General features: G+C 45.4%; 1 protein-coding gene across 1 annotated transcript in view; it reads left to right on the forward strand.

Annotated features, from left to right (window-relative positions):
- Window positions 1-17,036, forward strand: part of mrps5 (mitochondrial ribosomal protein S5) — a 201,901-nt gene that overhangs the window by 157,738 nt on the left and 27,127 nt on the right. The window contains exon 6 of the mRNA XM_072500060.1: window positions 11,289-11,379. Within this exon, the coding sequence (XP_072356161.1) occupies window positions 11,289-11,379 (91 nt within the window). The remainder of the gene's footprint in view (window positions 1-11,288; window positions 11,380-17,036) is intronic.

Here is a 17,036-nt window from a genome sequence, read left to right on the forward strand (position 1 = left end):
CCACAATTCGGTGACGTTTACGTTAATGATGGAAAGGGATAAGTATACACTGTAGGGCAAGAGTTATAGCTGGGGGAAGGGCAATTATGATGCCATTAGACGTGACTTGGGGGGGATAAGGTGGAGAAGTAGGCTGCAAGTGTTGGGCACACTGGATAAGTGGAGCTTGTTCAAGTTCAGCTACTGCGTGTTCTTGGTAAGTATGTACCGGTCAGGCAGGGAGGAAGGCGTCGAGCGAGGGAACCGTGGTTTACCAAAGAAGTGGAATCTCTTGTTAAGAGGAAGAAGGAGGCCTATGTGAAGATGAGGTGTGAAGTTTCAGTTGGGGCGATGGATCGTTACAAGGTAGCGAGGAAGGATCTAAAGAGAGAGCTAAGACGAGCAAGGAGGGGACATGAGAAGTATTTGGCAGGAAGGATCAAGGAAAACCCAAAAGCTTTCTATAGGTATGTCAGGAATAAGCGAATGACGAGGGAAAGAGGAGGACCAGTCAAGGACAGGGATGGGAAGTTGTGTGTGGAGTCTGAAGAGATAGGCGAGATACTAAATGAATATTTTTCGTCAGTATTCACTCAGGAAAAAGATAATGTTGTGGAGGAGAATGCTGAGACCCAGGCTATTAGAATAGATGGCATTGAGGTACGTAGGGAAGAGGTGTTGGCAATTCTGGACAGGCTGAAAATAGATAAGTCCCCGGGGCCTGATGGGATTTATCCTAGGATTCTCTGGGAGGCCACGGAAGAGATTGCTGGACCTTTGGCTTTGATTTTTATGTCATCATTGGCTACAGGAATAGTGCCAGAGGACTGGAGGATAGCAAATGTGGTCCCTTTGTTCAAAAAGGGGAGCAGAGACAACCCCGGCAACAATAGACCGGTGAGCCTCACATCTGTAGTGGGTAAAGTCTTGGAGGGGATTATAAGAGACAAGATTTATAATCATCTAGATAGGAATAATATGATCAGGGATAGTCAGCATGGCTTTGTGAAGGGTAGGTCATGCCACACAAACCTTATCGAGTTCTTTGAGAAGGTGACTGAACAGGTAGACGAGGGTAGAGCAGTTGATGTGGTGTATAAGGATTTCAGTAAAGCGTTTGATAAGGTTCCCACGGTAGGCTATTGCAGAAAATACGGAGGCTGGGGATTGAGGGTGATTTAGAGATGTGGATCAGAAATTGGCTAGCTGAAAGAAGACAGAGGGTGGTGGTTGATGGGAAATGTTCAGAATGGAGTTCAGTTACAAGTGGAGTACCACAAGGATCTGTTCTGGGGCCGTTGCTGTTTGTCATTTTTATCAATGACCTAGAGGAAGGCGCAGAAGGGCGGGTGAGTAAATTTGCAGACGATACTAAAGTCGGTGGTGTTGTCGACAGTGTGGAAGGATGTAGCAGGTTACAGAGGGATATAGATAAGCTGCAGAGCTGGGCTGAGAGGTGGCAAATGGAGTTTAATGTAGAGAAGTGTGAGGTGATTCACTTTGGAAGGAATAACAGGAATGCGGAATATTTGGCTAATGGTAAAGTTCTTGGAAGTGCGGATGAGCAGAGGGATCTAGGTGTCCATGTACATAGATCCCTGAAAGTTGCCACCCAGGTTGATAGGGTTGTGAAGAAGGCCTATGGAGTGTTGGTCTTTATTGGTAGAGGGATTGAGTTCCGGAGTCAGGAGGTCATGTTGCAGCTGTACAAAACTCTGGTACGGCTGCATTTGGAGTATTGCGTACAGTTCTGGTCACCGCATTATAGGAAGGACGTGGAGGCTTTGGAAGGACGTGGAGGCTTTGGAGCGGGTGCAGAGGAGATTTACCAGGATGTTGCCTGGTATGGAGGGAAAATCTTATGAGGAAAGGCTGATGGACTTGAGGTTGTTTTCGTTGGAGAGAAGAAGGTTAAGAGGAGACTTAATAGAGGCATACAAAATGATCAGGGGGTTAGATAGGGTGGACTGTGAGAGCCTTCTCCCGCGGATGGAAATGGCTGGCACGAGGGGACATAGCTTTAAACTGAGGGGTAATAGATATAGGACAGAGGTCAGAGGTAGGTTCTTTACGCAAAGAGTAGTGAGGCCGTGGAATGCCCTACCTGCAACAGTAGTGAACTCGCCAACATTGTGGGCATTTAAAAGTTTATTGGATAAACATATGGATGATAATGGCATAGTGTAGGTTAGATGGCTTTTGTTTCGGTGCAACATCGTGGGCCGAAGGGCCTGTACTGCGCTGTCTCGTTCTATGTTCTATGTAACTATCCTGGCTTGAGACAATTCACACCTCTTTTAACCTGTGATTATCCCTCACTCCAGCCGCACTGTCTGGACCTGTAAAGACTTAATTACCTTCAAAGACTTGCATTCAAAGTATCATCTTGCATCACGTGCTTTGTCTTTATATGCTGTGTTTGTGTAAATTACCTCCTCACTCGCCCGATGAAGGAGCTGTGCTCCGAAAGCTAGTGAATACAAACAAACCTGTTGGACTTTAACGTGGTGTTGTAAGACTTCTTACTGTGCCCACCCCAGCCAAACGCCGGCATCTCCACATCATGCTTGCTTGATCTGGCCTACGTGTGACTCCAGATCCACTCTTAAATGGGCAATGCTGGCAATTTTTTAAAAAAATCTGTGCAATCACCAGGACAGCGGTTTCATAAAATGTTTTAAAACTTGGAATACAGAAGCGAAGCAAAATACTGCAGATGCTGGAAATCTGAGATTAAAACTGAAAGTTTTGGCAACACAAAGGATGCATCTGGCAAATTGGTTCCAACAAAAGGTGATTGCCCCGAAGCCCACTTTTTACTCTTTGCAGATGCCTGTCGTGCTGAATGTTACCAGCATTTCTATTTTAAATACAAAAATCATAATATATATATATGGGAATGGATGCAGAAAACAGGAGCAAGACTGATTTCAAATTTAAATAGAAAGCTGTTCGGGAGGGACCTCATCAAAGTACATAAAATATTTAACCATGTTGATGGTGGAAACGTAACAACGTCTGCGTTAGCTCTTTCCAAAACTAACCGATAGTCCTTGTTTCTTCCTCTGCTTCGTTTGAAGCCTGTGACAATCAGCGATTTTCATTTCATTTCAAATATTTTTTTTCAACTTCCCCTTCAAGTTGAAATATTTGCCTCAACCGCTGTCTTTGATAAAGGGTCGAATTTTCTTCTCCAAAATCCTTTTCATACAAAATGTATTGCTCCTAACGTCACTCCTCCCTCTTAATGACTAATTGTCATTGACTCCCCAACCAAATTAAATAGTCTTTCACTAGTTTGATTGGGTCTACATGTTCCGGCACAGGAATCATTCTGTGTCCCGTTCACTCAGTCAAGCAGGCAGCTTCTACTCCCCTAGGTCCCCTGTTCGCCCTTCACACCCTTCAGTATCTTGCCATTGAGTATATACTCCGCTTCTTTGTTTTTCTCTTACAGAATGTATTACATCACACTTATTCAAATCCAATTAAATATTCTGCCAATATGCTATTCCACCAACCAGCTTGTCTTCCTGCAGCCTCCTCACTGTTTTGTCAAACACAAACTAATACACAAAATGCCACATCTGCATTACCAGCCCGATGCACATCTTGCCCTCTCCCACCATTAATATGCTTTCATCTACTCCATATGCATCAACTCTCACAGCTGCTATTCATGGCACTTGACAAAAATTATATTGAAACCTTGCCGCGGGCAAGGTCTGCATACACTGTATTGTAATGAAAGCATTGCTGAATGTACCTATTGCTTCTTAACTACTGTGATTTCCCCAGGGTGCCTGAATGATTTTTCATCCCTCAAACTCAGCCTTGTGCTTTCTCTTGGTGCTACCTGAGTGGCTTAGAACGAATGAGCTGCTGCATTCGAATAGTGACCTCGGAGCTGGGCTCGTCTCATGGTTGCAAAAACATCAGATTGACATGTAAAAAAAGTGAGAACTTCTCTGGGTACAAAAGCCAAATGTCAGCCCACTGTCATTTATAGATTTAATAACAGCTGCCTTCAATTAGATTCTTTTTAAATATTTTAGTGATTCAATTACATGCAAGGCTGTGAGGAAGACAACACTTGCAATCGAGGGCTGGGCTTTGAAGGGTATTTGGCAGCCTCCTGAACTTTGACCATAAGCACTTAAAACATTGAGCAATGGAATGCCGTGAAAAACGGCATTTTTGCTGAAGACGTTTTTGGATGGTTTTGCTCTTGCCTTGCCCAGTCTAGAAAGAACATTCCGCTTTTTCCAGTGCAGGGATGCTGTGTGGCACATGTTGGCATTGATGTAGTACCTTGTTACACAGCTCTCCGTGGGCGCTGAATTGCCAAACAAGGCCTTCCTCCTCTGCCTTACTTCACCCAACACCACTTTAGGAACTCCATCAGACAAGTTGGGGACCCCTGCTCTTCTGAAGATCCCACGTTTTTAAAATGACAGCTTTGTGTGTGCCTAATTCCCAGCTATTTTGGCACATTGCTGCCTCAAAGCTGCTGTAGCTTTTTAAATCCTACAGCAGTGCTCTAGTCTCTGCTCCCTCCCCCAAAGGGTGCGCTCCTACTCTCCTGGCAGTTCTGATGCTCAGATTTTATCCCAATTATTCAAATTAATCTGGGTCACATTGGGCAGATGCAAATCATCCTATTTACATTTGTAACTTTCACTCCTGCAGAAAATCTCGGCTCATATTTCCTCCAGCTCAAATTCAAGATGTATTCATTTGCATTTTCTTTCATTTTACAGTTCATGGAAGTTAATGAATCTTAATACAGCCTACATGAGAACAGAAAAAAAGCAAAATGCTGCAGACGCTGGAAAGTACAAACTTCCAGTGGGCAATTACCCTTCACTGAAAGCCATCCGATGAGTGAAATTGGAGACTATGGAGATGGTTTCAATGGCTTTAGCAGCATGGTTACCCAAAAGAGGTTAGAGAATTAGCAGCACGGTTACCCAAAAGAGGTTAGAGAATTAGCAGCATGGTTACCCAAAAGAGGTGAGAGAATTAGCAGCACGGTTGTCCAGGAAAGGTTAGAGAATTAGCAGCACGGTTGTTCAGGAAAGGTTAGAGAATTAGCAGCACGGTTACCCAGAATAGGTTAGAGAATTAGCAGCATGGCTACCCAGGAAAGGTTAGAGAATTAGCAGCACAATTACCCAGGAAAGGTTAGAGAATTAGCAGCACGGTTACCCAGAATAGGTTAGAGAATTAGCAGCACGGTTACCCAGGAAAGGTTAGAGAATTAGCAGCACGGTTACCCAGGAAAGGTTAGAGAATTAGCAGCACGGTTACCCAGGAAAGGTTAGAGAATTAGCAGCACGGTTGTCCGGGAAAGGTTCGGGAATTAGCAGCACGGTTACCCAGGAAAGGTTAGAGAATTAGCAGCACGGTTGTCCAGGAAAGGTTAGAGAATTAGCAGCACAGTTACCCAGGAAAGGTTAGAGAATTAGCAGCACGGTTACCCAGAATAGGTTAGAGAATTAGCAGCACGGTTACCCAGAAGAGGTTAGAGAATTAGCAGCACGGTTGTCCGTGAAAGGTTAGGGAATTAGCAGCACGGTTGTCCAGGAAAGGTTAGAGAATTAGCAGCACGGTTACCCAGAATAGGTTAGAGAATTAGCAGCATGGTTACCCAGAAGAGGTTAGAGAATTAGCAGCACGGTTGTCTGGGAAAGGTTAGAGAATTAGCAGCACGGTTACCCGGGAAAGGTTAGAGAATTAGCAGCATGGTTACCCGGGAAAGGTTCGGGAATTAGCAGCACGGTTACCCAGGGAAGGTTAGAGAATTAGCAGCACGGTTATCCAGGAAAGGTTAGAGAATTAGCAGCACGGTTACCCAGGAAAGGTTAGGGAATTAGCAGCACGGTTACCCAGGAAAGGTTAGAGAATTAGCAGTATGGTTACCCAGGAAAGGTTAGAGAATTAGCAGCACGGTTACCCAGGGAAGGTTAGAGAATTAGCAGCACGGTTATCCAGGAAAGGTTAGGGAATTAGCAGCACGTTTATCCAGGGAAGGTTAGAGAATTAGCAGCATGGCTACCCAGGAAAGGTTAGGGAATTAGCAGCACGTTTATCCAGGGAAGGTTAGAGAATTAGCAGCACGGTTGTCCAGGAAAGGTTAGAGAATTAGCAGCACGGTTACCCAGAATAGGTTAGAGAATTAGCAGCATGGCTACCCAGGAAAGGTTAGAGAATTAGCAGCACAATTACCCAGGAAAGGTTAGAGAATTAGCAGCACGGTTACCCAGAATAGGTTAGAGAATTAGCAGCACGGTTACCCAGGAAAGGTTAGAGAATTAGCAGCACGGTTACCCAGGAAAGGTTAGAGAATTAGCAGCACGGTTACCCAGGAAAGGTTAGAGAATTAGCAGCACGGTTGTCCGGGAAAGGTTCGGGAATTAGCAGCACGGTTACCCAGGAAAGGTTAGAGAATTAGCAGCACGGTTGTCCAGGAAAGGTTAGAGAATTAGCAGCACAGTTACCCAGGAAAGGTTAGAGAATTAGCAGCACGGTTACCCAGAATAGGTTAGAGAATTAGCAGCACGGTTACCCAGAAGAGGTTAGAGAATTAGCAGCACGGTTGTCCGTGAAAGGTTAGGGAATTAGCAGCACCGTTGTCCAGGAAAGGTTAGAGAATTAGCAGCACGGTTACCCAGAATAGGTTAGAGAATTAGCAGCATGGTTACCCAGAAGAGGTTAGAGAATTAGCAGCACGGTTGTCTGGGAAAGGTTAGAGAATTAGCAGCACGGTTACCCGGGAAAGGTTAGAGAATTAGCAGCATGGTTACCCGGGAAAGGTTCGGGAATTAGCAGCACGGTTACCCAGGGAAGGTTAGAGAATTAGCAGCACGGTTATCCAGGAAAGGTTAGAGAATTAGCAGCACGGTTACCCAGGAAAGGTTAGGGAATTAGCAGCACGGTTACCCAGGAAAGGTTAGAGAATTAGCAGTATGGTTACCCAGGAAAGGTTAGAGAATTAGCAGCACGGTTACCCAGGGAAGGTTAGAGAATTAGCAGCACGGTTATCCAGGAAAGGTTAGGGAATTAGCAGCACGTTTATCCAGGGAAGGTTAGAGAATTAGCAGCATGGCTACCCAGGAAAGGTTAGGGAATTAGCAGCACGTTTATCCAGGGAAGGTTAGAGAATTAGCAGCATGGCTACCCAGGAAAGGTTAGAGAATTAGCAGCATGGTTACCCGGGAAAGGTTAGGGAATTAGCAGCACGGTTACCCAGGAAAGGTTAGAGAATTAGAAGCACGGTTACCCAGGAAAGGTTAGGGAATTAGCAGCACGGTTACCCAGGAAAGGTTAGAGAATTAGCAGCACGGTCACCCAGGAAAGGTTAGACAATTAGCAGCACGGTTACCCAGGAAAGGTTAGGGAATTAGCAGCACGGTTACCCAGGAAAGGTTAGAGAATTAGCAGCACGGTTACCCAGGAAAGGTTAGGGAATTAGCAGCACGGTTATCCAGGAAAGGTTAGGGAATTAGCAGCACGTTTATCCAGGGAAGGTTAGAGAATTAGCAGCATGGCTACCCAGGAAAGGTTAGAGAATTAGCAGCACGGTTACCCAGGAAAGGTTAGGGAATTAGCAGCACGGTTACCCAGGAAAGGTTAGAGAATTAGCAGCACGGTTAACCAGGAAAGGTTAGAGAATTAGCAGCACGGTTACCCAGGAAAGGTTAGAGAATTAGCAGCACGGTTACCCAGGAAAGGTTAGGGAATTAGCAGCACGGTTACCCAGGAAAGGTTAGAGAATTAGCAGCACGGTTAACCAGGAAAGGTTAGCGAATTAGCAGCACGGTTAACCAAGAAAGGTTAGCGAATTAAAACCACTTCTGCATAGTTAACCAGGAAATGTTAGCGAATTAAAACCACTTCTGCACGGTTACCCAGGAAAGGTTAGTGAATTAAAACCACTTCTCACTCCTGGGTACTTGGGACCCCCAAACTACTGTCCCGTCTACACCCCGCCTTCCCCCCCCCCACATCCCATCAAACCACAACCCCCACCCACCGTCACCAATGCCCCTGCAACTCCTTCTGATTCTTCCCACTCCCAGCTACCACCTCTGCTGACAGCTGACTCCCACAAATCCACCCTGCCAACAACCCCCTCCCCCACCAACTAACCCACCTGAACCACTTACACACTTAGCTTGTTTTCTCAAAGTGGCTGGGACTTTTAATCTCACCTGCCGTGTGGTAGCTCGTGCTGCAAAAAGGGGTTGTAGCCTCAATTCCCTAATGGTGCTCCTGCATTTGTTTGAAGGAATCCTGCTGCATTGCACTTTCCTCACCAGGCCCGAGTCAAGAGGTCGGGCGAGAAATGTGCCATTCCCTCCTAAGTAGGAGCATGGTGATTATCACTCTTTGAAAGTTTGGGTTAAAAGAAAACCACTTAACTTTGAATTAGTCCATGTATTGCAACTGGGCATCGGTATTTCTTAGCAACTATGAAAGTTTACCTTTCATATGCTTGTGCAGATACGCTTAAATTCAACTATAGGCGGAATTCTCCCAAACAATTACAACGTCTAATCTTGGGTGAGAAAATGAGTGCCAATCACGTTGGCTGTTCCATTGGGGGTTCGCATTGCAATCTTAGTCATTCTTTAGGAAGGGGGCATGATTTGCAATAGCACTGAGAATGGCGGGGCCTAAACACACCAGCACGCCTGGCTTCACAGAGATCAGGGCGGCATTTTTAAAGAGTGCCCTGATCTCAAAGTGGGCGATAAGGGCCCCGCCCCCAAATTTCTCTGACATTGTGTCTTCATTGCCCCCTATCATCCTTGCTGGCATCAATCCCCTCCTCTCTCTCCCCTGTCCCCAACATAGGATCCCACTGTCTCCCTTCAGACCTTCTTTCCTCTTCCCCCCCCCCCCCCCCCTCCTCCCCCAGGTGGATGACACCCTGCTATAGGGTTGCCAAATGAACCCATAAACCCTAACCCTTACCACCCCCCACCCCTCCCCCCGGTGCCAACCTGGCAACCCATGTCCCCGACCACCAGTGTCCCCCAAAGCCTCCTGGTCATCATGCCTGGTCTCTGGTGATGGTGACCATTAACGATTCCTGCCGGCCTTGCGCTGCATCGAGTGGAAGGGGGGTGGGGGCGCGGGTGGATACTAGGAGCAGGGAAACTGTTTGAAACTGGCCCACTATATTTAAATGCTGATTTATATATGTTAATTTGGCTCACGCCAGTGAGGTGCGAACCAGATTCCGTCTGCTCCAGCGGACCAGGAGCATTACGCAATGATTTACACCTGCCACATTAGGATTCTCCTTTTTATCCCTGACATAGTGGCATCTTTGTCGGTCTGGAGAATCGTCCGCTATAACTTTGTTAGCTTCAGACTAATATGTTAGTTTACCTTGAGGGTAAACATAAGCGGAGAGCAGGTATTTAGAGTGAGATATCTTTTCTCCAAGTTAGTTTGTTTTGTGTGGTCATTTTCCAAAATTCTTTGGACTCTGGAATGGTTCTTGTTGATTGGAAGGTAGTGAATGTAACCCTGCTATTCAAAAAGGGAGGAAGAGAGAAAACAGGGAACGATAGACCAGTGAGCCTTATGTCAGTAGTAGGGAAGTTGCTGGAGTCCATTATCAAGGATTTGATAGCACAGAATTTGGAAAGCAGTGGTGTAATCCGACAAAATCAGCATGGATTTACGAACGGAAAATCATGCTTGACACATTTACTCGAATTCTTTGAAGGTGTAACTAGTAGAGTTGACCAGGGAGAACCGGTGAATGTGGTTTATTTAGACTTTCAGAAAGCTTTCGACCAGGCCTCACAAAGCAGATTAATATGTAAAGTTTAAGCGCATGGGATTACGGGTAGTGTCTTAAGATGGATAAAAAGTTGGTTAGCAGATGAGAAGCAAAAGTTGGAATAAATGGGTCTTTTTCTGATTGGCAGGCAGTGATTAGTGAGGTACCGCAGGAATCTGTGCTAGGATCCCAACTGTTCACATTATATGTTAATGATTTGAACAAGGGAACTAAATGTATGATTTCCAAATTTGCAGATGATACAAAGTTGGGTGGGAGGGTGAGCTGTGAGGAGGATGCAGAGATATTTCAGCGAGGTTTGGGCAGGCTGAGTGAGTGGACACATGCACGGCAGGTACAATATAAAGTGGACAAACGTGAAGTTATCCACTTCGGTAGCAAAAAAGGAAGGCAGATTATTATTTGAATAGGTGTAAATTGAGAGAGGTGGATACTCAGAAAGACCTTGGTGTCCTCGTGCATCAGTCACTGAAAGTAAGCGCATAGGTACAACAGGCAGTAAAGCGGGTAAATGGTATGTTGGCCTTCATAGTGAGATTCCGAAAGAATGTTCCCGCTGGTGGGGGAGTCCAGAATTAGCGTTCATAGTTTGAGGACAAGTGGTGAACCTTTCAGAACTGAGATGAGGAGACATTTCTTCACCCAGAGATTGATGAATCTGTGGTATTCACTACCAAGAAAGTAGCTGAGGCCAAAACATGTGTAATTTCAAAAGGAATTGGATATCGCTCTTGAGGCTAAAGGGATCAAGGTATATGGGGAGGGAAGGTGGAATCAGGGTATTGTATTGGATGATCATCGTGATCATAATGAATGGCGGAGCAGGCTCGAAGGGCCGAATGGCCTCCTCCTGCTTCTATTTTCTATGTCTTTATGTGTGGACAATGATAGAGAAAGCTTGGTCGAAGACTTCTTTACGTTCTTAATATTAATCGCTGTACCATGACTTGAGACTTTCATTCTCTGGTCTTCCTCTCCTTCTTTAAGATGCTCCTTAAAATCTATTTCAGTGAACAAGTTTTTGGTCTCCTGTCCTGATATTTCTTGATTGGCTCAGTGGCAAATTTTGTGGCAAATCTGCGAAGCACCCTACGATATTTAGCTATATTAAAAGCTGTATGGTACATAAATTAACCCCATTTCTTCGTCTCCCGGTCTTTGCCGATGGCTAACAGTTCTGATGAATCTGTCCTAAGTCAGTCATGACCTGTTTTTGGACACGTGCCTCTTCAGGTGGAACTTGTGCATCTCCTGTTTTGCTAAAACTCCCTCGGTAATCCTTCGAATATCGCTGTAATAGGTTTGTACGCGGTAACATCTCTTTGTCACACTCTGAGCGGATGCAAGACAGAAAGGGTGCCAGATGAAGCCTGTGATCAGATGTTCTCTGATATTGTAGCATCTCATTTGAATCTAGTTTGGTTTTAGAATAGAAATATTTTGTTTCCAAATTCCCAAGATTTAACCAGCTCTATTCTTTATCTGACAGGTTAAAAGTGTCTTCAACATGACCGCAAAAGAAGGCAGGAAGAGATCTGTCAGTGCTTTGGTGGTGGTTGGAAATGCAAACGGAGCTGCAGGTGAGTTCTGAGTCGAAGGAAGCCATCAATTTAACTTTTCAATTGGGGTCATCAAAAGAAATAGCTAATGATACAGTTTTATTCAGGTGATAGATTGTTCAGTTATCCGACAAGTGGAGAGGAAAGATAGTCTGCTACCTTTGAAAATGCTTTGATTTTATGGTGAGAACTTATTTTGCAGTCATTTCAAGATGAACTGATATTTGAGGTTGGTTGAATGGAGCTGATCACGCAGTGTTGAAGGGGACCGAAGACAGGGTGGTGGGGGAAGTATTTTTTAATCAGTATTTGTGTGCAGCCGCCCCTCCCCCCCCCCCTAGTGGGGGACTGGCATTGGTGCTAACCACTCTCCCTGCTCTGGCTGCCAGCCACTCATGCCTGCAATCTCAGCAAATCCAGATCTCTCTATATGCTATCCTCCAAACCACTGTTGGTACCTTAGCCGATGGCTGGAGTGAGAAATCAAGCTTTACCTTTCTGTTTCATCATTAGCTTCTTGTGCCAATGCCTGGTTGGGTGGGTGGTGGTGGTGGGGGTAGTTGGGGAGAGGGGGGGACAGGGCGGGAGGAGGGGACGTGCAGCTATGCCCATTCCCTGGCGGTTAGATCCTGCTGCCTCTGGCTGTGTGCCACCTTGTCCTGCAAAGAGAGAGGGAAATATGTCATAGTGTGGAACAATGGGTTGGTTGTCAAGTAGCTGCCAAGATTGAATAGCACATGTAATGGGGGAGATGTGGCCTTGCAACAGTGCTAAGTAGATTGGAGTGCTCTTGAGAGGTGCTTCAGGATGTTTCCTGTCTTCAACCTGTTATTTAATGCAAGGAGTTGCTGTCAAATGTTTTTCAGCCAGTGAGTTACCTTTAGCAAATGTGGACACTGTTGTTATGTTGACAACGCCTGCAGCTAATAACACACAGTTGAAGTCCCAGAAACAGCATTCAAGTGAATGACCAGTTTTATGTGGTGTTGGGTCAAGACACTGGGAAGAATCACTGCTCCTCTTCAGAAAAGTGCCATGGGATCTTTTATATTCACATGAACAGGCAAACAGAGCCTTGTCTTATCATCTCAGTGGAAGGTGGCACCTTTCGATGCAGCACTCCCACCGTTCTACGTCCAAGTGTCAGCTTGGATTATGTACTCAAATGGAGTGGGCCTCAGGTAGCATAGGAATCCCTCGAGACTGTTCTCCAGTCTATTTTTTTCTCATTGTAATGTGGCTTATTTTGTAAAACCCTGTCATACTCACATCAGTGTAATTTGTACCATTTCATTGTAAGCATGAGTCCAGAACAACAGAAACGTTCACTGCTCTACACATCCCTGTCTCCAGATGATGCAAGTACCAGCGATATGACTTCATATGGACCAGTGATGTGACTTCATACTGCCATCTGAGCTGCACCGCCTGGAAGGTTCTGGATCGAATAATGAACCCTGGTCCCTAGAGAATTCATCTGGGTTTCCAGACAATTCGTCTGGGTTTCTGAATTACTAGTCCAATAACATGATCCCTACGCCACCCATCTCCACCATTTCACACTCAAGTATTTAGACTTAGCTGCTGCATCCGAGTAAAGCTCCAATGGAAGCATCAAGGCCATTAATTCCACTAACCATTTACAATCTACCACATCATGATTTTATTTCTGACCTATTTGATAGGACAGGAAGAATTTTGAAAAGTTACCCATTGCCTTTTAACGGTAATCACAGTCAGCTCTGGTACATCTGTCTAGCCTAGAAACCAAGATCATTCATCTTCTAACCTGTTCCTTTCCATGCCATATTTCCGTTGTTTCAATAGCTTTGGAGCTATTGGGCAGAAGTTTCCATTCTGGAGAAACCAGTGGTGGTGTGAAAGTCGGAGTGATTCCTGTTGGACAACGGGGCAGGTACACGGTCTTCTGCTTTTCAGCTCATTAATTATGAGGAATTATTAGTGCGGAACTGGCCAAGTTTCATGAGGGGCGAGCAGGAGGTTACCCGTCCTGGCATTCGCTCCTAGGGACAAAGGTCCTGACGTTTTAAAGGACAGACATTAACTCATAGCGTGCCAGGAACTCTGCCAGAGTCCTTACAGCCACAGCTCAAACTAGAGAAGCTCACCGATGTGCACAAATCACATTCTGGGACATATCAGAAAACCTGCAGCATTGCCTTTCGTTCATCTCTAGATAAGAGCACCGCCTGCACTAGACCCATGACTGGGCCAATGCTCGCCATTGCAGTGGTCCATGTTAACCAGCATCTTGACCTTTTAGAGACCCCGCTGCCTTTTGCTGCTCAAACCCTTGCTCCTCATAGCCATGTGCCAACTTGCGATGGGCCTTTCTTCTCATCTGGATGATGCAGGCAGGCTTGCCTGCAGCCTGCATTACCAGTGGATGTGTGAACAAATTGAAGTGATACATTTAGTGAGCATGGCCATTACAGGTTTCCCTCTAATGAAAGCCAATTCTGGTCTATGTAAATCTTTTCCCTTTGTTGTTCTTGGAATATGTGCAATGCTGACAAAGCCACATTAATGGCCCACCCCTGATTCTCTGAGAAAAAGGTGCGGTGAAGCCTTTTCCTTGAACGGTTGTAGTCTGTGTGGTACTCCCATAATAGAATTAGTGAGTGTTGGCTACACATCAACATGAAAGTGGCAATATAACTTTGAAGTCAGGGAATGATTTATCTACTGAAAAAAGTGAAGACGTGTGAGGTCACCTCTGGGTAGAGAGCCTTATGTAGTTAGAATACACTGACCTTCCTGGCAGCTTGTTACTGGCTCAATAATGTTTTTAATCCTTCATAATATTAAAAGTTAAGCCCCCACTCCCAGCAAGCAAACACATTTTGGATTAAATCCAAGCAGCATAGCAACATAACTGGGGTCTGCCAGCTGAGTAGCACTGTTTTGAATGAACACACTGTCTAAATTATAACAAGCGGCAGCCCTGAGTACCTGAAATCCCATCATCATCTGTCAAGACCCCATGCAATATTGCCAATCTCTCACTATGATCTCTACAGGGTTACATTTAAAAGATGTGGGGTGGCGCAGTGGTTAGCACTGCTGCCTCACTGCGCCGAGGACCCGGGTTTGATCCCAGCCCCGGGTCACTGTCCGTGTGGAGTTTGCACGTTCTCCCTGAGTCAACGTGGTTTTCACCCCCACAACCCAAAGATCTGCAGTGTAGGTGGATTGGTCATGTTAAATTGACCCTGAATTGGGGAAAAAAATATAATTGGATACTTTAAATTTACATTTTTTAAAGATTTAAAAGATGTACCCGATACTTAATTATTCTCAACAATAATCGTTTTCTAGGAACTCATCACTAAATAAATTCTTTATATTTTTCACTTCTGGTGGTGGGGAAAAGATTAATATTGGAGCATTTCATCATGGACAAATTTTATTTCTGTTCCAAATACGTTTTCCTTGTGTATCCATAGTTATAAAGCTGAGAGCGGCACAGTGGTTAGCACAGCTGCCTCACAACGCAAGGGACCAGGGTTCAATTCCAGCCTTGGCTGACTGTGTGAAGTTTGCACATTCTCCCTGGGTCTCCGTGCGTTTCCTCCCACAGTCCAAAGATGTGCAGGTTAGGTGGATTGGCCATACAAAATTGTCCCTTTGTGTCCAAAAAGGTTAGACGAGGTTACGGGGATAGTGTGGGGGCGTGGGCCTATGTAGGGTGCTCATTCTGAGGGCTGGTGGAGACTGGATGGGCCGAATAGCCACCTCCTGCACTGTAGGGATTCTATGAATTGATCTAATTGAATTGGGTTTCCTTTAGAACATAGAACATAGAACGATACAGCGCAGTACAGGCCCTTCGGCCCACGATGTTGCACCAAAACAAAAGCCATCTAACCTACACTATGCCATTATCATCCATATGCTTATCCAATAAACTTTTAAATGCCCTCAATGTTGGCGAGTTCACTACTGTTGCAGGTAGGGCATTCCACGGCCTCACCACTCTTTGCGTAAAGAACCTACCTCTGACCTCTGTCCTATATCTATTACCCCTCAGTTTAAAGCTACGTCCCCTCGTGCTAGCCATTTCCATCCGCGGGAGAAGGCTCTCACTGTCCACCCTATCCAACCCCCTGATCATTTTGTATGCCTCTATTAAGTCTCCTCTTAACCTTCTTCTCTCTAACGAAAACAACCTCAAGTCCATCAGCCTTTCCTCATAAGATTTTCCCTCCATACCAGGCAACATCCTGGTAAATCTCCTCTGCACCCGCTCCAAAGCCTCCACGTCCTTCCTATAATGCGGTGACCAGAACTGTACGCAATACTCCAAATGCAGCCGTACCAGAGTTTTGTACAGCTGCAACATGACCTCCTGACTCCGGAACTCAATCCCTCTACCAATAAAGGCCAACACTCCATAGGCCTTCTTCACAACCCTATCAACCTGGGTGGCAACTTTCAGGGATCTATGTACATGGACACCTAGATCCCTCTGCTCATCCACACTTCCAAGAACTTTACCATTAGCCAAATATTCCGCATTCCTGTTATTCCTTCCAAAGTGAATCACCTCACACTTCTCTACATTAAACTCCATTTGCCACCTCTCAGCCCAGCTCTGCAGCTTATCTATATCCCTCTGTAACCTGCTACATCCTTCCACACTGTTGACACTTTAGTATCGTCTGCAAATTTACTCACCCGCCCTTCTGCGCCTTCCTCTAGGTCATTGATAAAAATGACAAACAGCAACAGCCCCAGAACAGATCCTTGTGGTACGCCACTTGTAACTGAACTCCATTCTGAACATTTCCCATCAACCACCACCCTCTGTCTTCTTTCAGCGAGCCAATTTCTGATCCACATCTCTAAATCACCCTCAATCCCCAGCCTCCGTATTTTCTGCAATAGCCTACCGTGGGGAACCTTATCAAACGCTTTACTGAAATCCATATACACCACATCAACTGCTCTACCCTCGTCTACCTGTTCAGTCACCTTCTCAAAGAACTCGATAAGGTTTGTGAGGCATGACCTACCCTTCACAAAGCCATGCTGACTATCCCTGATCATATTATTCCTATCTAGATGATTATAAATCTTGTCTCTTATAATCCCCTCCAAGACTTTACCCACAACAGACGTGAGGCTCACCGGTCTATAGTTGCCGGGGTTGTCTCTACTCCCCTTCTTGAACAAAGGGACCACATTTGCTGTCCTCCAGTCCTCTGGCACTATTCCTGTAGCCAATGATGACATAAAAATCAAAGCCAAAGGCCCAGCAATCTCTTCCGTGGCCTCCCAGAGAATCCTAGGATAAATCCCATCAGGCCCCGGGGACTTATCTATTTTCAGCCTGTCCAGAATTGCCAACACCTCTTCCCTACGTACCTCAATGCCATCTATTCTAATAGCCTGGGTCTCAGCATTCTCCTCCACAACATTATCTTTTTCCTGAGTGAATACTGACGAAAAATATTCATTTAGTATCTCGCCTATCTCTTCAGACTCCACACACAACTTCCCATCCCTGTCCTTGACTGGCCCTACTCTTACCCTAGTCATTCTTTTATTCCTGACATACCTATAGAAAGCTTTTGGGTTTTCCTTGATCCTACCTGCCAAATACTTCTCATGTCCCCTCCTTGCTCGTCTTAGCTCTCTCTTTAGATCCTTCCTCG

The sequence above is a fragment of the Scyliorhinus torazame genome, chromosome 4 (genome assembly GCF_047496885.1).
Source record: "Scyliorhinus torazame isolate Kashiwa2021f chromosome 4, sScyTor2.1, whole genome shotgun sequence".
Lineage (NCBI taxonomy): Eukaryota > Metazoa > Chordata > Chondrichthyes > Carcharhiniformes > Scyliorhinidae > Scyliorhinus > Scyliorhinus torazame.